The following is a 23,219-nucleotide window of genomic DNA, read 5'->3' as shown; positions in this document are numbered from 1 at the left end:
GGTGCATAACAGATCCCATAACTGTTTGTTGGGAAGAAAATGAATATTGTGGTAGCCATTTGTTTTTGACTGGAGTGTTCTTTAAAAAGAAAACAAAAAACCTTGCCCTTTTTCCTTGACAGATATCGATGGCTTAGAGAGCAGTGCAATTGGAGGGCAGCTGATGGCCTCAGCTTCTATGGAGTCTCCTTTCACCCAGGGCAGGAGAATTGATGACTCCACAGTGGCAGGTAGTGACTTGGGTCTTGAGTTTATGAATATACATCCATCGCATGTGTTACCAGCAATTAAATTATTATGTGGCAGAGTTCTGTACTGACGTAAATGAATTTAGATTTCATCTTGGCAGAAAAATACCTGATGGAAGTTACTAGCATCATCCAGCTGCTGATGCAACATTCATTATTTATAAGCACAAAGTGAAACACAATCCGATATAACCCTTTCCATTGTATTTCCTGTAGTAGAATTGCACATGGCTCGATAATGCTAATGTGATGGTCAGAGAATCCCAGGCCGTTCATTGCCAGGTGGTTTTATCTCCGGAAGGTAACCCACACCCCTTCACGTTCTAGGTGTGGCGTTCGCTCGCTACATTCTGGTTGGCTGCTGGAAGAACTTGATTGACACTTTATCAACCCCCCTGACCGGCCGAATGGCGGGGAGCTCCAAAGGGCTGGCCTTCATCCTGGGAGCTGAAGGCATCAAAGAACAGAACCAAAAAGAACGCGATGCCATCTGCATGAGCCTCGATGGGCTGCGGAAAGCAGCACGGCTGAGCTGTGCTCTAGGTAGGGCGGACGTGGTATCCCTGACCCGTGGCCCAAGGGGTGTTCCCGAGGACCACATTAGGAGCGGCCCTGGTGGACAACAAGTCTTTTAGAAGTGCTTCTGCCAGGTGAGTGCTTAGAGAATAGACTCAGTTAAGGGGTAATTGTTTGTTTCCTCTAAAGGAGTTGCAGCCAACTGTGCGTCAGCCCTCGCCCAGATGGCAGCTGCCTCCTGTGTCCAGGAAGAGAAAGAGGAAAGGGAAATCCAGGAACCCGGTGATGCCATAGCACAAGGTAACAGCAGAAGGGCTAGAATCCACCTGGTGCCTATGTGAGGTCTGCACGTGCCCGCACACACGAGCAGACAAACTTGTCCCTGTTGCATGTGTGATACACGGCGTATTGTATACCACTGGTGATGAGATCCCGCTGGACCACAGGCTTGGGTCAGTTTTACATGGCTGACCCTCCAGACCGCTCACAGTAGGTCCCTCTGGACACAAAAGACATACTGGCTCCTGGTGACTAGGCAAGTTCACTTGGCTGCTAGCCAGAGGCCCACCTGGCTCAGCTCTTCACACCTGTGGCGTCCTCTGGCCACTGGCTTTGAAGCTTCCCAGGGTGCACATTTGAGGACCCCCTCAGGCTACAGTGGGAAAGATAGAATGGCCAGGGTTCTGAAGGGGGGAATCAAACCGATGGAGGAATCCCTGAGAGGAGGCTCAGGAAGACTTTGCTCTTGTCAGAGAAAAACCTGAGCTTTGTGAACTTGGGAAAGGGTTGATTTTTAACTTGTTAAAATTAGTCAGTCAATGAGGTGGATGGTTATCTAGATATAAGGAAAGAGAATGGCCTTTCTAATAGCAGTGGAAGATAAATGGCAGACAGCAAACAAGGAAAAATTGGAAGCTTGGTCCAAATTGTGCTAACAGTGTATCAGGTATATAAAATAGGTAGTCACAGAAAGAGTCAGCACATTTTTAGCTGAGAAAAACAGGTCAGGTTGGTGTTCCTCAAACTTGAGTAATAGAGAGAATCATGTGAGAACAAAGCAACTCTTACACATCCCCAGTGTTAACTGCAAAAGGGTACCACACTTCTACTTAAAATGTACAACTATAAGTTACATAAAAATACTTAAAGTTCTTCAAAAACTATTAAACCAGAGCTAGTATTTGAATTAATAGACAAATAAAAAATAAAATCAATATCACATCCGTGAGACAAATTATGCTTTGCTAAAAATCAGCTTGCCCTTTACAGTAGGAGCATGGTTCGGCTTCCTCTGTAGTGAACGTGCTGTGTTTCTGGGTTCTGGACCATTGCTCAGTTTTCCCACTAGACCCATCTTCCAGTGACTGGACACCTTAATTCATGGAGGATGCTGTCGTTTGGCCTTGCCTTGGCATTTTGCGTAATTGACATCTTAAGTCACCTTCTGCATCCTTTCTCATTCATTATCTACAATTTAAAAAGTAGTATTTGAAGATCACAAGTATAAAGTAAACTCGGAGTGAAATGATATGGGAATTTTCAGTTATAAAGCGGTCATCGTGGCGCTGAGTGTGTACATACGTATGTTGTTTTACATGATCATGATCATGAACACCTAACATTAAATAAACCTCAGAGAGGACTTGGGAAGGCCAGGAATTCTTTCTTTTTATCAGTATGAGTACACAGGGGCAGAGGATGGGTCTGGGCACAGATGGCTTTAGCTGGGATCGGCACTTGAAGCCCGTCACTGCTGTGACTGACCCAGATCCCAGGGGTGGGCCCAGAGGAACTGTACCTACCAGCTCAGAATCCATGGACTTCTGAAACCCCGGGGCTGGGGTCACCAATGTCTGTGGGCCTGTGGGCTGGGTAGTTTGCATGATGAGCCTCGGGGACCTGCCATTGAAGAGCTCGCTGCCAGTGACATCCGGTGACATCTCCCGTTTCCTTTTGCTCTTGCACAAGAGCACATTCTTTCCTTTCCCTCCTTTCTCCCTCCCCTTCTGTCTCCCTTACTTGGACTGTTAATTCTAATGAATGTCTTTCTGACGCAGTGAAACTAAAAGTGGAGCAGAAACTGGAGCAGATCGGGAAGCTGCAGGGGGTATGGCTGCACACAGCCCACGTCCTGTGCATGGATGCCATCCTCAGTGTCGGCCTGGAGATGGGCAGCCACAACCCGGACTGCTGGCCACACGTGTTCAGGTGTGTGACCGGATCCCCACTCCCGCAGGCCTGGCACCGCCTGCCGGTGGTCGGGGGGAGGGCCGGGAGGGGGCCTGGCGTGGGGAAAAGGTAGAACCCCGCACCTGCCAGCACGTAAACAGTTCACAGTAATTCACAGAGTTTCGAAAAGCCCCAAGTGAGAGGTTAGAAAGAGAAGAGGGAATACGGGCCCAACTGAATGTATGTCTCAGAGAACCGAGCGACAGAACTGAATTTAGGAAACTGTGAACTATCATTGACATCGTCTGTGAGAGGCAGATACGTCATCCCAGGGAAGAAAAACTGGTTCTTAACTAGAGGCTGGTAAAAGACCACATAAGTTAGGTGAATACTAGGCAGATCTGAAAGCTGGTCATGTGTCAGCAACATAACATGGCTGTATGTTTATTAATGTCCTTTTTATTGACAGAAGGAATTTTGTTAGCTTACATGGACATATAATAAGTACAGCTTGCCTACTTTTAATTTAGCTAGACAAAGGAAAAAATAGAACAGTACATTGTGTCAAAGACAGCCAAAAGTTTGCCTCTTAGCTTTGTAGTATCAAAGTAAAAAGAACCTCCCAATCAGTTACACAGTTCACAGTACCTGTAAAATAAAAACAAAGCGAGAGCTCCACAGTCCTCCCGCGACCAAGAAGAAAAGCCTGCCTTCCCTGGCACTGGCGGTCAGGTGGACCTCGGACAAAGGGAGGACCACTGTCCACCCGCAGCAGGCACAGGGAGGCCGCGGCTTTCTTGCCCATCTCCCCAGCACACACGCCAGCCTGTATAAGCTCAGTTCTGGCCGAGCGGTGGAGGGCGGTCAGGGGAAGGATGGTGGCCCGCAGCAGGGCTCGGGCATCCAGGTCTTGGCCAGAGCACTGGCCAGATCTAGGTTCTGTTTATCATCCTCAAAGCAAGTACAGCCTTGAGTGAGCGTTGGTCGACTTTCAGAGATCATTCTAGGGTTGAAAAACTCATCTTGAGAGGAACATGTGAAAGGGCCAGCATGAATCGGCCTGGAGCACAATGGGTTTTAATGTGGAGGCTGGTGACCCGCTACTCTCCGTTGCTTTCACAGGCAAAAAGAGAGAAAGACTTAAATTGCACCCAAGCAATTTCTATGGAATGAAAAAATGGCCTGATTATGGAACATCAGAGTGGATTATCCAGGATAGTCTTTCCTAGTAACTGGACTTATCCTGGGATGAGGGGTCTCTAGTCCCAGGTCCTACTGGGAACAGTTTGGAAGCTGGCAGCTGTATCATATGTTGTGACTCTTCTCTGAGTTTACCGTGATTAGGTGACTACCCCACCCACTGCCCCAGTAGTGGTTATGTGGAGCTATCAGGACCCCAGTGGGACATGGCTGGATGGAACCCCTGAGTGAGGGCCCACTGTGGCCAGAGGGCCAGTCCGCCATATGCACACTCATTCTGGGATCTCAAAGTGAGGAGATGTCTCCCGAGTCCTGACTAGAGCACGAGAGAGAGGGAAGATGACCCTTTGGGAAAACTCGCTCCAACAGCCTAAGCCAGTACGCTGGACAGGACGTACCTCGATAAACAGAGCTGTTTCCAAACTTTCACCAAGGAATCCTTAGCCCACCTCCAGGCTGTCTGGTCCAACTCAAACAAAAGTATGTATAGTGGGAAAAGGGGAAGTGGGGGTGGAGAGAGAGGGGGAGAGAAGTGGCTCTTGCCAGAGGAAGGGGAACAATCCAGGAGGAGTGTAGGGCTGGCTCAGCTCCTTTGTATCTCACTGTGGGGTCGCCAGAGCGAGCCTGGCTGAGCTGCAACTTTCAACGGCTGCTGTGTGTGACTCTCTCCAGGGTGTGCGAGTATGTGGGCACGTTGGAGCATACCCACTTCAGTGACGGCACCTCTCGGCCCCCGCTGACCATCAGCCAGCCTCAGAAGGCCCCCAGAGGCGGACTCCTCGGGGACCCGGAGAGCGAGGGCTCACCCCAAGAGCAGAGCCTGGAGCAGGGGAGCTCCCTGAGCGCGGCCCCCGTCATCCAGCCCCTCTCCATCCAGGACCTCGTCCGGGAAGGCAGCCGAGGCCGAGCCTCCGACTTCCGTGGGGGCAGCCTCATGACGGGCAGCAGTGCCGCCAAGGTCGTGCTCACGCTCTCCACCCAGGCCGACAGGTGCGCGCTGTTCCCGCCACACCCTGGGGGGCTGTCCCCCAAAGAGCACCCATTGTCCTCTGGCCACACCACATGCTGCTCTTCTGCTCTCAAAATCATCCCCAGGACAACTTGATTTGTTAGCCAGTCATTGAAGCCTCTTGTCATTTTTTTCAAGTACGTCTCTGTCTGCCATCATGCTGCACACTCACAATGAACTCTTTTGTCTAGAGGCTAAGGCTGGAGGCTCGGGGGTGGGGTCAGGCAACCCGGGGCGAAGGCTCTGCACTTACTCCGTGACCACAGGCAACTTCCACAGGCCTTGCTTTCTCATCGTAGAATAGGGCCATAACGTATCATAACTCTCACAGGCTAGCCATAAGGTTAAATTAATTAGTTCACTGGAAGTAGTTAGGACAGAGCTTGGCAAATAGTAAACATTTGCTATTTTTGTGATAATATTTTTAAATCCTGCACCCAGGAGTGTGATCTAAATTGATGCCCAGCAGTCACACTAAGATGTAGAGGGAGGAATCAACAGTAATTCCAACTGTTAGGTGATCCTCCTCCTTTAAAAAAAAAAAAAAGCATATTTATTAGAGAAAATGCAATCTTAAAACATTTAAGAATTTATTGCAAGACTAATATATACCATTTGTTCCCCTCGTATAATAAGGCTAAAGTCAACATTTGTCCCAGTTTGTCTTCAAAAAGGTTTTTCTTTCTGCCTGTGCAAAATTACAATAATGTACTAATATTTGTGAGCTATGTACAGATGATAATATATTGTGATCATTTGGCTACTTGTTCCTGTGGCTGCACATGAAACTAGACGAGAATGAGCCCCCTCTTTCCTGTTATCTGCTTTTCTGAATTGAGGTGGCCCTTCTTGATGTGGAAAGTGCTTTGGTCACCTTCACCTGGAGACCATCCCAGTTCACTCTTCCACACTTGGCGGCTGTGCCCCAGACGACCCAGCACAGGCGCAGTGAAGTTCACATGGGAGGATGGACAGCAAGGGCGTAGAGATGTGGGAGGAGCATCACTGGCTGGGCTCAGAAGACTCGAGTTCATTCCTGGCTTTGACACCAACCAACTGCAGGGTTGAGTCTGTACATAGTTGCACTGAGATTCAGTTTCTTCATCTACTAATTTGGTACAATAATCCCTTTTTCCTGTCTATCCAACAGGGTGGCTGTGAAAGTGTTTGGGAAGCTGGAAAGTGGTATACAGGTGTCAGATGGGATATAATACTCACCACTCTTTTCCTACTAGGAAAGAGGAAGAAGAAATGATTAATGGGATCCAGAAACCAAATGGTGTTGAAATTACAAAACACAAGAAAAATATATTTGTTTAGATAACTTGTGAATGATTAATCCACTGATTCCCATCTTAAAACTTGTGTGCCTTGTATTATCCCTTCACGAGGGCTTTGTTATTCAGTTCCTATTGGAGACACTCTCCCTTACCCAGAACATGGCACCCCCTAGGGCTGCTTGCTCTTCTGGTGTCACCACGGATTTGGAGGGCAGGCATCAGGATGACCCCAGAGCAGAGGGAGGCTGGCTCGCCTCATTCCTCATGTGCCACATGAACCGGTGTTTGATCCCAACATGCCAAGTTCCAGTGAGCCTCTGACCCTCCTCTAAGCCCTGCTACCTGTGCTTACCTCCTTCTCCCTAACTCCTTCTAGAAATGTCTGTGCCCAGCAGAGTGGAAAACAAAAAGAACCTGCAAAGTCCTTTATGTTAGGGAATATTCATTATTCCAGTACATACTTGAGCTTCACCACGTCCAGGGCTCTGGGTGTATGAGTCAGAGGGGTAAGAAGGTCAGTCCCTGCCCCTGGGGGGCTTACAGATCAAGTTTACTCTGCTTCTGAATCCTCCTCAGAGCCAAGCCCAGCATTAAACTCGCCAATTGTAGCCCAACAAAAGCCTTGATTAACTTGCTGAGTTTTTTCTTTAACATAGCTTATGAAATTGAAGCTAATTGTAAGAATTCCATTCCCAGTTTTTCAGTTTCTGGGAGCGATGCTTTGCCATCTTTCAACTTCTTGCCAAATGTTTTATGAGTGCCCATCTCAGCTGAGGTAGGCCATGGGGCTACAAAGATTATTTTTTTAAATATGGTCTGTGTCCTTCAGATTAGAATCTTAGAGTAGACTTGTACTCAGTAATAAGAGATATAATACATTATTATATAATACATTATTTATAATATGTTTATTATATTTATTATATAAATAATGTATTATTTGTAATACATTTATATAATACATTATTATATAAATGTATTATATAATACATTTATAATACATAATACAGCTATAATACTGTACATTTCTTTACAGTGTTTACACATTTTCATTAATCACATCTAAGAAAATTACCATAATCATTTTGCCATAAAGACTTTGCTGAATTGTTTCCAAGTAACAAGTCTTTTTGTTTCATCCAGGCTCTTTGAAGATGCTACAGATAAGTTGAACCTCATGGCTCTGGGAGGTTTTCTTTACCAGCTGAAGAAAGCATCGCAGTCCCAGCTTTTCCATTCCGTTACAGAAACGGTTGATTACTCACTGGCAATGCCAGGTAATTCTTTCCCGGCATAAACTGTGCCACGAGGTTAGCAGGAAACAGCCCAGATCTCTGATGCCAACAGCCTGCCTAAAGACTTGAACCCCCATTCCCTTCGTACACAGTCACCTTGGCTCGAGTGAAAATTTGTCATCGGGTGTTGAGGCGTGATCGTGGCAGATGGGGGGGGCGTTGCGCGGGGTATCATTCTCGGTGAGTGGAAATGTTGCTACCACCACTTGTTGCAGGTATTACCGCTGGAGCTGGACTATGTTCTGCTAAATCTTGTGCTTGTGATGTAGAAACGGTGTGGCTACTCAGGATGCACATAGCTTCACATGAGGGTAGGAACTCCTCTCCATATCACAAAGCACACACCCGCCTTAGTCCAGCCTACTTGCAGAAGCAGCTTCTAATTTCAGAAGGGCCTGGGAGAGAAAAATGGGAGGCTTGACAGAAGCCTCAGGCTACTGTCAGAACAACTGGTCTCATGGCATATCCCTTTAACAGTGGGTCAGTATCGCTGTCTTCACGGATGAGGCCGGATGAGGCCAGATGGAGGCCCTCTTGGAGGCCAACACATGGAAGAGGAGGTAGAGTTGTACTGAATCACCCAAGCGACCCAAGTGGGTGGCAGGTTGCTCACAAACGCAGCTGTCCATCAGCAGCCAGGGTTGTTGTGCTATAACAGTGAGTACCTTGTCCCCATGGCAGAGTCACAGAGCCGTGTGCCAGGATCGCACTGATGGCAGGTTGAAGTGCACAACCTCCGAGTTCCTTCCATCATCAGGAATTTTGATTCTTACTGCAGATCCTAATTTGAGAACCATAGTCCTTTCCCGTGAGTTTTTAATAGACTTTAAAACCTTAGCTATATAAAGCCAACCTCCCAGATCCAGCCAACTGCCAGAGCATCTCTGAGCCCAGGGACCACTTTCAAAGTCTTCTGCATGGAGAAATCAGCAGACTCTGAGCTTACAAAAAACAATGAGCAGTGAGGGTCAGGAATAGGCAGCAGACCTAGGGGGAAGAAGCATTGGCTTTGGAATCAATCAGATCCAAGTTAAAATGCTGCCTTCACTACTTACCAGCTGCGTCATTTTAGGCAAGTTGGTTCACCTTTCTGATCTTCAGTTTTCTAATCTGTACATGGCAGTAGTTACATTTACTTCTTAAGGGTTGCTTTTAAAATTAAAGTGATTACAGACATAGAGAACAGACTTGTGGTTGCCAAGGGGTGGGAGAGGGATGGAGTGGGAGTTTGGGATTAGCAGATGCGAACTATTATATATAGAATGGATAAACAACAAGGTCCTACTGTATAGCACAGGGAACTATATTCAACATCCTATGATAATCCATAATGGAAAAGAATATAAAAAAGAATGTATATATGTGTATAACTCAATCATTTTGCTGTACAGCAGAAATGAACACATTGTATATCAACTATACTTCAATAAAAATAAAAGTGATTAAAGACAGGAAGGGCCAACACCATGTCTGATGCAGAGTAAACAATCAGTAAATGTCAATGATTTTTGTTACTGTCATTTTGAAGTTTATTTGATACGGCAAGACTACTTAGAAAGGCACATTTCTGGTTGGAAGAGGCTGATCGTGATCAGTATTTTGTAGGTGTATGGGAGAAGCAGGAACACATGGGCAAAAAGAGAGTGGAGGAGACTAAGGTGACAGTGGCAGAGAAGTAGCAAGAGATCCGAGTAGGCAAGGATTGGACGGAAGCAAGACAGAGGTTAGATCGCATGTTATTGGGTGCAAAGGGGCCTGACCTGCTTGGCAAGGGCTTCAGAGGTACCATTAAGCATTGACCAAGTGGATGGTGGCTGTAAAGGATGGGGATGATAACAACAGTAACAATATAACTAAGTGTGTGGGGCAGGTAGTCTGTGCCAGGCCCTGTGCTAAGTGCTTTATGAGCATTATCACATTTCATCCTTGAAGGAACTTTAAGAAGTAGGTACTATTATCCCCACTTTTACAATGAGAAACTGTGGATTAGAGAGGTAAACTTCTGGTCCATCGTAACCCAGCTACTACGTGATGGAGCCAGGATTTGGGCCTAGGCAGCCGATTCCCTGGCCCTTCTGCTTAACCACGACATCATTCCTCCTTATCAACAAGCGCTGTTTGCCTGACAAGTGTAAATGTCAGGCATGCTACAGTGAACAGGAGAGGTGGGCCCTGGCTTTGTTAAGTGAATCACCTGTTCTTTCTTGAATCCAGGCTCCTGTCCTGTCTTGGCAAATTCATACCGAATAATCCCACTGATCGGATTATGGCTCTTCGATTTTCGTCCTCTCTCCATGCTTGAACAGGTCAAACTATTTCTGAGTTTTGGACTGACGGCTTTCATGGTCTTACCTTCCTATAGGAGAAGTGAAATCCACCCAAGACCGAAAGAGTGCCCTCCACCTGTTCCGCCTCGGGGACGCCATGCTGAGGATCGTGAGGAGCAAATCGAGGCCCCTGTTCCACGTGATGCGCTGCTGGAGTCTTGTGGCACCACACCTGGTGGAGGTGAGCACCTGGAAATTGGGAAGCCCAGGGGCCTCCTGCAGCAGAGCCAGCACAGGGCTTTCCAGTCAGCATGGGACAAAGGGCACTGTGGCCACAGCAGTAAGGTTCCCATCACCTGGTCGTAAGCATCATTGTTCTCTGATTATACCTTATGGCACCTAAAGAATTGCCGCAAAGGGCAGCACTGCCCTGGTATCACTCTGACCCTCTTTCTTTAAAACTATGTGACTCCTAGATACCTCACACTGCTGTTTTCTTATACTTCATGGTCTGCTATCAACCTAAGTCTGGAGTTTCATTTTTATACATGAATATAACAATGTCTTTTGTTCCTGCCAGGCTGTCTTTTCTAATAGCTAAACATATTCTGGGCAGTGCCTTCTAAGTAGGGGGACCATAAATCCTGGTTTTCCCAACAAAATTAACTAGGGCCCCTTTGACTCTCCAAAAGAAAGCAGTCCATATGATAAATTATATGGTAACTCCATCTAAGCATCTCAATACATGATGACTGGCTACTTCTAAGTTGATGGGGAAATTGTTGCCCTGTTTCACAGTGATAACTATTCCAAATAGTCCTTTAGCACTTACTTGGTAGAGCTATGTCATAAAATAAAGTATTTTGGGGAAATAAATTTACTAACCTGAGAACATTCTAGTAAGGAAAGGGGGTAAAAAATAGTTATGGAGAAACAGTATATCAATTATGTATTATACTATAATAAACCACCCCCAAAACCTAGTGACTTAAAACAATAACTGTTTATTTAGCTCATGATTCTCTGGGTCAGAAATTGGAGCTGAGCTGTGCAGCTCTTCTAGTCTGGGCCAGGCTTGGCTAATCTCAGCTGGCCTTATGTGTTCACTTGTGGTCAGCCTCTGCAAAGACTGGGGCCAGCTGGTTCATGACTGGTAAGCCTGGGCAGATGATGGTCCTCTCTATGTGATCTCTCCTCCAGCAGACTAGCCCTGGCTCAGTCACATGGCATTCTTAGGATTCCAAAGGAAAGCAAGAGGGCAAATCCCAAATCAGAATTGCTTTTCAATTCTCCACTTACATAATATTTGCTATTGTTCCATTATTCAAAGCAAGTCACACATCCAAGCCCAGGGTCAGTGTGGGAGAGGACCACTAAAGGACACGGATACAAAGATGTGAGCCAATTAAAGCTGTATTGGTGCAATCATCCCATATCCCTGAGGGACAAATGTCACATCTGATCTTCATATGTTTGGGGCATGGCTAACAATGAGACCATGGGTGGTTTCCAGACTAAGTGCCGGTGTCTTTAGTAAGCATGTTCTATACCACCCAAGAAAACAGTCACGTTACAGGAAAAAAGAAGAAGAAATTATTAGAAACTCTTGTTTTTCCAGAAACTTCAAAGTGAAATTGGAGATGTGTCTGATCAGTTGGTTAAATTATTTAAAATGCAATTTAATGTGCTGTTCATTGATACTTATCCCTGGAAATCTTTTACTTTAGCAGAATTGCTGCTTCCACCTCCCTACAATAAGGTGTGTTAGGAAGACCTTCAGAAACCAGATTCTTAGTTGCTTGAAGTCCTGAGGGTGTTTGACTCTCTGAATTTTGCAGGCTGCCTGCCACAAGGAAAGACGTGTGTCTCAGAAGGCAGTTTCCTTCATCCATGATATACTGACGGAGGTTCTCACTGACTGGAATGAGCCACCTCATTTTCACTTTAATGAAGCACTCTTCCGACCTTTTGAGCGTATCATGCAGCTGGAGTTGTGTGATGAGGATGTCCAAGACCAGGTCAGTGTGTCACGGTCGCAGCGCTGCCATCATTGCCATAGCCTGCTGGCTCTTGTTGAGTGTACCGGCAGGACTGTTCTGTGAGTGCTGCATCTTTAATCTTTCCAATAAGATATGGAATCTGTGACAAGAAGAGGTTAAGCAGTTTAGCTAAGGATTCGTGATTAGTGATTGGTGGAACTGGGATTTGAACCAGGCAATCTAGCTGTAATAGTCTGTACTCATACCTAGCCTATACCTTTAACCATTATCATATTCTCTACGGAGAGACAGATGGTAAAGAAACTAACTAGAGACTTCATATTTATCTAGCATGATGGTGGGCTAGGAACACAGACAGATTCTCTGTCTCTGAAATCTACTAAAAATGTTAAACGGGTTAAAAATTTTATTTTAAATGTCATGTACACACTGGCAAAAAAGTAAGGAATACTAAGATGCCCCAAACTAAGTAACAATGGGAAGCCCAAAGAAGTAAGCAGAGCTCTGAGACTGGATTGGCCATGAGGGAATTGGCCATCGGGTGAAGCTGAATGTCTGCATTCAATCTAAAATAATTGGCTCATTAGGAAATAGAATGTCATGAATAGAGAAATAAAATAATAAAAATAGATACACTGTCCCTAACTTCCCACCAGGAATCCAGATATTGGAGTTATCAGCAACTGACTTTAAAATAACTATGCTTATTTAAAAAAAAAGAAAACTATGCTTATTAAGTTCTGAACAATGTTGAGAAAGATTTAGGACAGGAGGAATTTTGGCTATAGTGGCATGAAAAAGTTAGTGAATCCTCTCCACAGAAATCAAGTATACGAAAAGAAAAAACTTGTCAAAAGCAGCCATCTCACGACTCTTGCAACTGACCAAGGGCAGACAACAAATTGAGTAGCATTTATGGTGAAAAATAGTTCTTGCCAGAACTTTGGTTAAGAACAGTAGGAGTCTGTGACCTTCTTGCTGAAGATGGAAGTTATCACTTACTCACAAGCTGGCAAGAATAGTAATTTGACCAGTGTGGGGCTGACTGGGAAAATCAGCTTTTCTGTGCTAAGAGACAGACTTGGTTTGAAGAATAGGAAAAAAGACCATTGGTCTGTCAACTAAAAGTGGTGAATTCATTAGGAAATGAGCAATAGAATAATACTACAACTTTGCTAGCCTAAGGCTGCAGTGGTGAACCAGTAAGAAATGTAACGTGGGACTCTGGAAGCCAGAGATTTCATAGAAGGACTAGGTAAGTCCATCATGAATCTCTAGCTGACTGAAATGTGGGCATATATAGGACAGACCGTACAGATCCCATCAGAAAGTAAAGGACCAGAGAGACTTAGGAACTGGCTGAACTTTGTCTATTCTCCCCAGCCTGCACACACAGATTGGTTGGCAGAGGGTGGAAGTCTTAAAGGCTCAAGCTATTTGAGCAGAATCTCTGCCTACTTCGTCAAGTGACAACTAACCTATGCAGACACGGGGACAGCACTAGGAAGTCAGGCTGAAAAATAAAAATAAAGAAATTTAGTAGAGACATTATTGGTGCCTCATGCCATGGGAAGAGTAGAGACAGATTCTACAGTGTAAGTCCAAGCAACTTAGTCAAATAAATAAATAAATAAAAACTCAAAAATAAATCCAGCATTGCTACAATATATTATCTAAAATGTCCAATGTTCAGCAAAAAAAAAAAAAAAAAAGATATGCAAAGAAATAAGAAACAGTGATGTATACTTGGGGGAAAAACAATAAATAGAAACTGACTTAGAGTGGGACCAGATGTTGGATTAAGCTAAAACCAGGATTATATATATCCAAAATGCAGATTTGGAGGTGGGAAGACAAGCAGACACAGGATCTAGAAGAGCTGGTGACCTCTACCAATGATAACGTCATGGTAGAAATTACACAGTATTTAGCCAAAGAAATCTGGTGCACATGGTGGGAAGAGGGTTCTGTTCACGGGGTCCTGGCTCTGGCTTGGGATGTTGGATTAGGGGACAGAGACTTTAAGCAGCTATCATAAATAGGTTCAAAGAATTAAAGGAAAATATGATGACAATGACTCAAAAATAGGGAATCTAAGTAGAGAAATGGAAACTGAAAGAATGCAAATTCTAGAGTTGAAAAGGACAATAACAAATGAAAAATCCACTAGATGGGCTTACCAACAAGATTTGAGATGGCAGAAGAAAGAATCAGTGTAAGACTGGTTTAACAGCTCAAAAATCAATTAATGTCATGTATCTTATTAGTAGAATAAAGGATTGAAACCCTATGGTCATCTTAACAGACACAGAGAAAACATTTTACAAAATCCGTCACTCACTTTAAGTAAAAAACTTTCAAGAAATGAGGAATAGAAGGGAGTTCCCTAATTGGATAAAGGGAGTATTTGAGAATCTTACATCAAACACTACACAGTGGTCAAGGACTGAATGCTTTTTCCCAATAATTAAGAGCAAGGCAAAGATTTCCATCTTTACCAGTTCTATTCAACATTATGACTTTTACTCACTGTACCAAAAAATTAAAGGCAACCAATTTTGAAAAGCAAAACTGTCTTCCTTCATAGACAACATGGTCTTATATGTAGAAAGTCCTAAGGAATTTATTTTAAAAGTTACTAGAATTAATAGTGAGTTTCGGAACTTCCCTGGCAGTCCAGTGGTTAAGACTCCACGCTTCCAATGCAGAGGGTACAGGTTCGATCCCTGGCTGGGGAACTAGGATCCCACATGCCATGTGGCGCAGCCAAAAAAATAAATTAAAAAAAAAAATAGTGAGTTTAGCAAGGTTGCCAGATACAAAAACAATGTATTAAAATCAATTGAATTCCTATATTCAAGATGTAAGCTATCAAAAATTGAAATTAAGAGAACAATTCCATTTACAAGAGCATTGAAAATAAAATATTTAGGAATAAATTTAGTAAAAGACTTGAAATACCTGTACACTGAAAGCTACAAAACCTTGCTGAGAAAAAAAGAATATTCCAATAAATTATGAGATATGCTACGTTCATGGCTTGAAAGACAGTATTTTTTAAATGGCAGATTTCCACAAGTTGATATATAGATCCAGTGCAATTCCTATCAAAATATCAGCAGACTTTTTTGAAGAAATTGGGAAGATGATTCTCAAATTTATATGCAAGTTCAAAGGATCTAGAATAGAGAAAACACATTTGAAAAAGAACAACGAATTTGGAGAATTTACACTACCCGATTTTAAAACTTCAGTCATCAACCCAGTGTGGTATTGGTGTAAGGGTAGACCTATAGATCAGTGGAACTGAATAGAAAGTATAGAAATAAATTCTCACATGTATGGTCAATTTTTTTTTTTTTTGGTGGTATGTGGGCCTCTCACTGTTGTGGCATCTCCCGTTGCGGCGCACAGGCTCCGGTACGCTCAGGCTCAGTGGCCATGGCTCACGGGCCTAGCCACTCCGTGGCATGTGGGATCTTCCCAGACTGGGGCACGAACCCATGTCCCCTGCATCGGCAGGCGGACTCTCAACCACTGCGCCACCAGGGAAGCCCGTATGGTCAATTTTTGACAAAGATGTCATTGCAGTTCAGTAGAGAGACAGGATATTACTTTTAGCAAATGGTGCTTGAACATATACAATAAAAATGAACTTACACCCTTCCTCTTACCATACACAAAAAATAACTCAAAATGGGCCATAGGCTTAAATAAGAGCAAAAACTATAAATGTTTCTACAAGAAAGCATAGGAGACCATCTTTGAGGCCTTGGGTTATGCAAAGATTCTTTAGAAATGACACCAACAGGATCCATAAAAAGAAAAAAATTGATGATTTGGACTTCATCAAAATTTAAAACTTTTGCTCTTCAAAAGACACCATATAAATATAAAAGAGAAGCCCAAAGCTGTGGAAAAAAAATTTGCAAATCATGTATCTCAGGAAGGCTTACATTTAGAATGCACAAAGAACGCTTAATAACTCAATTAAAAAAAGACAATAATGAGAAGACAAAAATCTAACTTCAAAAACACCAAAATATTTACAAATGGCTTGTGAAAAGTTTTAGCAACATTAGTCATTAGTAAAATGCAAATTAATGTGATACGGCTTATTTAGAAGACTTTTTAGTGAGTTTTTCTAGGTTCTGATTTTTATCCTTCACTAAAATTAACCCAGAAATAGGGAGCAAAGAAGCACATCATTCTTCCTAGAAATTCACCTGCTTCTTAGAAGGAAAAGGCGTTAAATGCCACCTCCTTTGCCTCTGCAGGTCGTCACATCCATCGGTGAGCTGGTTGAAGTGTGTTCCACCCAGATCCAGTCGGGCTGGAGGCCCTTGTTCAGTGCCCTGGAAACAGTGCACAGTGGGGACAAGTCTGAGGTGAAGGAGTACCTGGTCGGTGACTACTCCATGGGTAAGACTGTGTGTTGATTTCGTATCCTGAAACTTGTTTATTAGTTCTAAACCATAATTATTATAGCTCTAAGGTTTTTGAGTGGAATCTTTTAGGTGGAATCTTTAAGACTTTCTGTATACACGATCATGTCATCGTCAAAAAGAGGCAGTGTCACTTCCTCCTTTCCAATTTGGATGTATTTTATCTCTACTCTTGCCTAATTGCTCCAGCTAGGACTTCCGGTACTGTGTTGAATAGGAGTAGTGATAGTGGGAAGAATGTGTGGATGATTCTGGCTATGGAACATTAGTTCTTTATGGCAAGCTTCATGCTATCAAAAGAAGTCAGATAGGGCTTCCCTGGTGGTGCAGTGGTTAAGAATCCGCCTGCCAAGGCAGGGGACACGGGTTCGAGCCCTGGTCCGGGAAGATCCCACATGCCGTGGAGCAACTGAGCCCGTGCGCCACAACTACTGAAGCCCACGCACCTAGAGCCCGTGCTCCACAACAAGAGAAGCCACTGCAATGAGAAGCCCGCACACCTCAGCGAAGAGTAGCCCCTGCTTGCCACAACTGGAGAAAAACCCCTCACAGCAACGGAGACCCAACACAGCCAAAAATAAATAAATTAAAAAAAAAAAAGAAGTTGCATAATAGGGAAGACTGGCATTCAGCTGTTTTAGCAGCAGGAAATAAGCTGGTGTATCAGGAACACAAGTTCTGAATTCTGCCAGCAGACCAAGGACCCTGAGCGTTATCAGGCCCAGCTCTCAGTGACAGATTGGACAAAAGGCTGAGAGACTTCTGTTGTTTCACTTATATGTATCTGTGTTGAGTTCTTTCGTAAAGCCAAAAGAAAAATGTTATCCCCTTGCTAGGAAGAAGCAAAAAAGTATCCAAATAACAGGGAATTCGAATTAGGGAGATCAGGTCTGGCTGGAAATAGATGGGCAGCCGTACAGCAGGCCCAGTGACCGGAGGTGTTGTGTCAGGGGTCCCCAAGACTACCCCTGCACTTAGAGACCCATCAGAAGGACTCATGGGACTCAGCATGTAGTTATGCCAAGATTTATCACATAGTTCAGATTTATTACATGGCTAACAGCCAAGATTTATTATGGCAACATAGTAAGGACAAGCCAGATCATAAGGGGAAAACACAGAATCCCTGCACAGGCTTCCCTGAACTCTCACCGCCCCATGAGGGGGTCCCACAGAGCACACTCTTCCTCCAGCAGGGAAAATGCAGCAACATGTATGACCATAGGGCAGTGTGTAGGTCTTTCTGCCCAGGGAAGCCCACTAGAGACCCAGCTAAGGACTGGTCACTTAGGTACCCTCTGCCTAGCATATTCCAAAATCCATACTCCCTGAGAAAAGCAGGGGTTCAGATTAAACCACGTTGTTTGCACCAACCATCCAGTCACAGTGAACCATCCAGTTAACTGATGCTTGGGAATATTCAGAGAGCCCGCTTCCCAGACTCCAGCCAAGGGCCCACTGTGCAAGCAGGCCTTTCTAAGGATAGCAGCCTTCAGCCTTCTATGTTAATTCTTTTCGGCTCAGGTATGAGTAAATTAGTATATGCCATCAGGGATTATCTAAACCTTCCCTTCCCTATAATTACGTGTGGAGGAGAATTCCAAAAGACCGCATATTTAATTGCCCTGTGTAGACCTACACATTGCCTCAGCCGTGTGTTCAGCCGGCTTCGCCCTCGTCCCTCTACCGAGCTCTCTTCGTAGCCTTCCTACAGTTCCCTCTGCAGGCAAAGCTGAGAAGGACAACATGGGAGCCAAGCCAGTTATCCAGTCAAAAGGCCCAGGCTTTTCTCCAACACACCTTTTTGAAGGCTCTGTGGAAGGTGCTGGGAGTATGGGCAACCTGAAGGGTAGAGACTTCACTTTCTTAAAACTCTGTAATCTTTCTCCTTCAGGAAAAGGCCAGGCTCCGGTGTTTGATGTATTTGAAGCTTTTCTCAATACCGACAACATCCAGGTCTTTGCTAATGCGGCCACTAGTTACATCATGTGCCTTATGAAGTTTGTCAAAGGACTGGGTAAGTGGAGCCCTCCCTCCTTTCCTGCCTCCTGACAGCTGGGGACCCTCTCCTGGCTGGCTCTGTGTGAACTGGCTGCAGCAAGCAAGCAAGCATCCTGGAATAGAAGCAGATGGCGCTATGCTGTGCACTCAGAAGCACAAAAGTTACTGTAAACGCAGCTTGGATTCTGTCCAGAGTTGATACTTTTCATGTGTTCATGGAATAATTTTATAGTGAAACATGTCTTCATATATTATTTTACTCTCAACTTCTTTTTGAATCCTAAAATATTCAATATTCAATAATTACCCTCATGCAGGAAACTACTGTCCTCAGTGTCACAGAATTAGAAGTCTATTAATTAGTCTATCAGCCTAATTAGAGTTTGAGTTCCCAGCTCTTAAGCAAAAATTAAGAATGCCTTCCCCCAGACCTTACTGATTACAAAACGTATTTTGAAGGTATGGAAGTCACCCTTCTTTGAGACTTCGTGTGTTTTAGGAACTACCTAGCTGATTTTATGCTTAATTTAGAAATACTTTAACGCAGTAGAGTCTTGCTACACAGCATAACCTGCTGGATCAGATGTTTGTATAACAAGTGTTTATCTGGGGTGAAATGGAAGGGAGTGGCAGTTAGTTAAACCCAAAGTTTAGAAGGAACTTAAGTCTTCGAGTTTTGAGATTTTCACCCTGGTGTGCTCTGAGACCTGGAGCCTTGAGAACCTTTTAAAAAGAGAAAATAAAAGGTTCATAATATTCTTTTGTATTCTTGCAAAATAACTGACAATTTCTTTGTAAAAGAAAATAGGACACAGAGAAGCTAGGTGACTTCATTCATGTTCCCCTTATTTTGGAGCAGGAGTACAATGCAAGTTTCAAGACAGAGGCTGGAGGCCACAGGTCTGATCCACAGACCATCCTTGTTATGTTCTATTCTTACATACACCCATTCTATGCTTCTGTATACCCTGGGAACTAGAGGGCTGAGCTGAGGGGCAACCATGAAAGCCCCTCACTTATCCACTTTACATACTGGGCTTCAGAGGAAGGTTTCTTTTGAAAGACAGAGTAAGATTTTATTCTTTTTAAACTCTGCTGTACTCTAAAAAGAAGCCAAACAGTTTAGTATCTTAATCATAAGAATACCTTAAAGTAATGAATCTCTGCCTTAGATAGTAAAAAAATCCAGTCCTTGTTTAGAAAACACTTTCCTCCTGTATTTCTCCTTTACTCTCTCAACTCCTACCTCACTCACAAGAGTTCTGACACCAGCTGTGTGGGCTTTGTTCCCACACCAAGCATTTCTCTGTGATGCCAGCTGGGTGTCCTATTGTCAATTCAATTCTGACCCCAGCCAGTGTTAGACCAGCAGACCCCACAGGTGAAGGGCTCAGTCCTATGAGACTGCCCCCCTCCATTTCAAATGACAGTTACAAGTAGAAGGCCCCCAGGTTACCCACGACTTCTGTTTAACTTGGCTACAAATCAGAGGTTCCCATGACACCCCCATCCTTTGGATTCAGTGATTCGTTAGACCAGCTCACAGAACTCAGGGAAGTGCTTACATTTATCAGCTTATTATATAATAATAGATAGGATAAAGGATACAGATAAACAGCCAGATCAAGAGATTATATAAGTTGAGGTCCAGGAGGGTCCCAAGCTCAGGAGCTTCTGCCCTCATGGAGTTGGGGTACACCCTCCTCCCAGCATGTAGATGTGTTCACCAACCCAGAAGCTCTCTGAACGCCATACTCTGGGGATTTCTTATGGAGGCTTCATCGTGTGGCCATGATCAACCATTAACTCAATTTCCAACCCCCCTCTTCTTCCTATGGTCTTTGTGGTGACCAGCCACCATCCAGGAGCTTACCAAGCTTTGCCTCACTAGAACAAAAGACTCTATCACCCAGGAAATTCCAAGGGATTTAGGAGCTCTGCATCAGGAACTAGAGTTGAAGATCACATATTAGAACAAAAAATGCCTAGCAGTCTTATCATTTAGGAAATTAGGGTTTTAGGAGCTCTGTGCCAGGAGCCAGAGGCAGAGACCAACATATGTATTTTCCATTATTCCACAACCCTATATTTTATTTAAGAACCATTATTATTGGTATTCTATTGTTTGCTGAACAGTCGAGGGCCTGCTACGGGGGCATGGTGACCTGTACATACTGTGGGGATACACAGATGAATATAACATGCTTCCTGCCTGTGAGAGGCTCACAGCCTCTTCTGGGAAACAGACACACAAATCAATAGTCACAGTTCAGGAAGATGCATATTTTCATAGAGGCTAGAAAAAAAAAAGCCATTTAAGCTGCAATGGACAAGCAGCTGAGACGGGGTGCTTGGTGGTAGGGCCGTGCAGACTTCTAAGGGAAAGTGACATTTGAACTTTGTGGTGTGAGCTGCTGTAGGTTTACTTTTCTTAAAGTAGGGTACGTTGGAGGTACCACGAAGGAGGGATCCTGGGTGATGAGTTGGAAAGAGAGGAAGGGGCCAGGCTCTAAAGGGCCCTGCAGGCCACGCCGGGAAATCGAGAATGTGCAGGAAAGGTTTGGAAGCCACAGAGTGGTGTATCAATGTGACATTAGAAACTAAACTGGCAGGCACGTGTCCCTGTGGGTAAGGACAAGAGGCTACAGGCAGAGACCAGTGTGCAGGAGTTTGGGAGAGAGCAGAGAGGATGGAGTTCAGGATATTGTAGAGATGGGGTCCGGAGGGCTTGGACTGCTCTGATGTGGGGCCTAAGAGAGTGAGCTGAGGCTGACTCCCCCAAGTTCCTTGCCAGGACTGATGTTTCCCAGAATTAGGATATCCAAAAGGAGTGGCGGAGAGGAACAATAATGAATTCTATCTTTGGACACTGGGACATGTTGAGTTTCTATGAAATATTCAAGTGGAGATGTTAGAAATTTTCATGGTAGAAATGTTAGAAATTTGAGGTCTTATCTCAGCGAGGGAGCTGGGGCCTGAAAATGGAGATGCAGAATTATCAGCGTGCACCTGAGGATATTTAAAACAGAAAGATTCCATTTTTTTCTGTGAATTATAAGGTGGAGTTACTTGTCTGTGGCTTGGGGGTCAGTGGGCACATCCGAGGCCCCAGTACAGCCACGCTGGCTGTGTCCTGCCCGCCTCCAGGGGCCGTCCCGTGCCCAGACTTTGAGGTATGACACAGCAGCCTCCGTAAAAAACTTGGAACACTGTGATTAACAGGATAGGAAATGGATTTATTTTTTATTCCCACTTGGTTATGTCAACATGAATTTGAACTGCTCTGTGTTTTTATGCTAAACTAATGTTAATCTAACATTGTGTGTTAGATTAATCTAAACTAGGGGTTGGCAAACTATGGCCCACAGGCCAATCCCACCCACTCAGAGTTTTTAGAAATATTTTATTGGAACACAGCCCTGGTCACTTGTCTGTGGTTGTTCTTGTGCTATAGTGACACAGTTGAGAAGTTGCAACAAAGAGAGTGTGACCTGCAAAGCCTAAAATATTTACTGTCTGGCCCTGCATAAAAAAAATTTACCAGTCCCTGATCTAAAATATACAAATGGTTATCTTTTCTTTCTTAAGGAGAAACATGCCTCTTTGTCTCCTAAATTTTAACTAATACCTAGTAATCATGTCTGTTTACCCACAGGGAACGGTGCCAGTTGCTACGATTGTAGGCAGTTAGAAACAATTACAGTACTGCGGAATAATTTTATTAGAAGTATAGAAGTAGATTCTTACATGAGAAGAAAAATAATAATTTCCAACTACTGTGTACCTATAGACTATCTAGATGCCCTCTACAGATGTGTTAAATTTCCAGATATATACACACAAAATAGAAGTCATTTCAGTTCAGTTTAGTAGTCTCCATCCCCAAACCCCAGATGTTTCAGATCTTCCCAGAGTCTTGCTTTATCATCACTGTTTAGTGCTGAGCACTGGCAACAAAGGAGGTTCTTTTCCAAACAGAGAGGGGCCTAGTGCTTCCCTTCTGCCCAGCACATGGCTGGTCTCCAGGCTCATCCTGTCATCAAAGCTTCAGAGTCACACCATCAACAGCAGGGCCCAGGGAACTGAATTAGAAAAATTGCATTGTGTCCAGGTACAAAAAAACACCATCTAGCCACTGAAAGTACTGTCTCAGGATATGGAAAAAGTGGTCATTGTTTAGTGAAAAGGGGAGTTACAGCACAGAATAATTTCAACAAGGTGAGATGTACAGCGTGATCCCAAATGTGTTTTAACATGTACACATGTAGGGGGAAATTTGACTGAAAGCGTTGTACAATTTGGAGTACATTTTCCTTTCTTTTCTATGTTAGTAGGCATTTGGGGAACGCATGCTGTATGAATTAGTAGGTCTTCTGTTATAAGGGGATAAACAATATTTGTCTCTGTCTCCCCTGCTGCCCCCAGGGGAGGTGGACTGTAAAGAAATCGGAGACTGTGTCCCAGGACCCGGAGCCACGTCCCCAGACCTGTGCCTCCCTGCCCTGGATTACCTCAGGCGCTGTTCTCAGGTACGCAGGCCCCGAAACCCACCTCAGAAGATGCTTACAAAACATGCATGGAGGTATTTTGTGGACGCGCAAGAGAAGTACTTTCTGCTATCTCTGAGGAGATTGGGGCTTAGGTTTGGAGTATAAAGTTTTGTCCCCCCGCTTCTACAAAGGAGAGAAAGAAAGTGATGAAAATGTACTAAAACACACAATTGGGCTTTGAGATCTCTGAAACTTCTCATTCATACTCCGATACATGAACTACCATAACCTCTGTATCT

General features: G+C 44.2%; 1 protein-coding gene across 1 annotated transcript in view; it reads left to right on the top strand.

Moving 5' to 3' along the window:
• ARFGEF3 (ARFGEF family member 3) overlaps positions 1-23,219 on the top strand; it is a gene marked incomplete at its 5' end in the record, with an annotated part of 191,581 nt that overhangs the window by 127,348 nt on the left and 41,014 nt on the right. Inside the window, 11 exons of the mRNA XM_082634251.1 lie at positions 123-230; positions 576-791; positions 954-1,064; positions 2,822-2,972; positions 4,806-5,123; positions 7,566-7,699; positions 10,080-10,225; positions 11,823-12,002; positions 16,262-16,406; positions 18,324-18,446; positions 22,856-22,959. Of these exons, the coding sequence (XP_082490377.1) occupies positions 123-230; positions 576-791; positions 954-1,064; positions 2,822-2,972; positions 4,806-5,123; positions 7,566-7,699; positions 10,080-10,225; positions 11,823-12,002; positions 16,262-16,406; positions 18,324-18,446; positions 22,856-22,959 (1,736 nt within the window). The remainder of the gene's footprint in view (positions 1-122; positions 231-575; positions 792-953; positions 1,065-2,821; positions 2,973-4,805; positions 5,124-7,565; positions 7,700-10,079; positions 10,226-11,822; positions 12,003-16,261; positions 16,407-18,323; positions 18,447-22,855; positions 22,960-23,219) is intronic.

This window comes from Mesoplodon mirus (genome assembly GCF_964341445.2).
Source record: "Mesoplodon mirus genome assembly, chromosome: 10".
Lineage (NCBI taxonomy): Eukaryota > Metazoa > Chordata > Mammalia > Artiodactyla > Ziphiidae > Mesoplodon > Mesoplodon mirus.
This window is presented reverse-complemented; position numbering and strand designations above follow the sequence as displayed.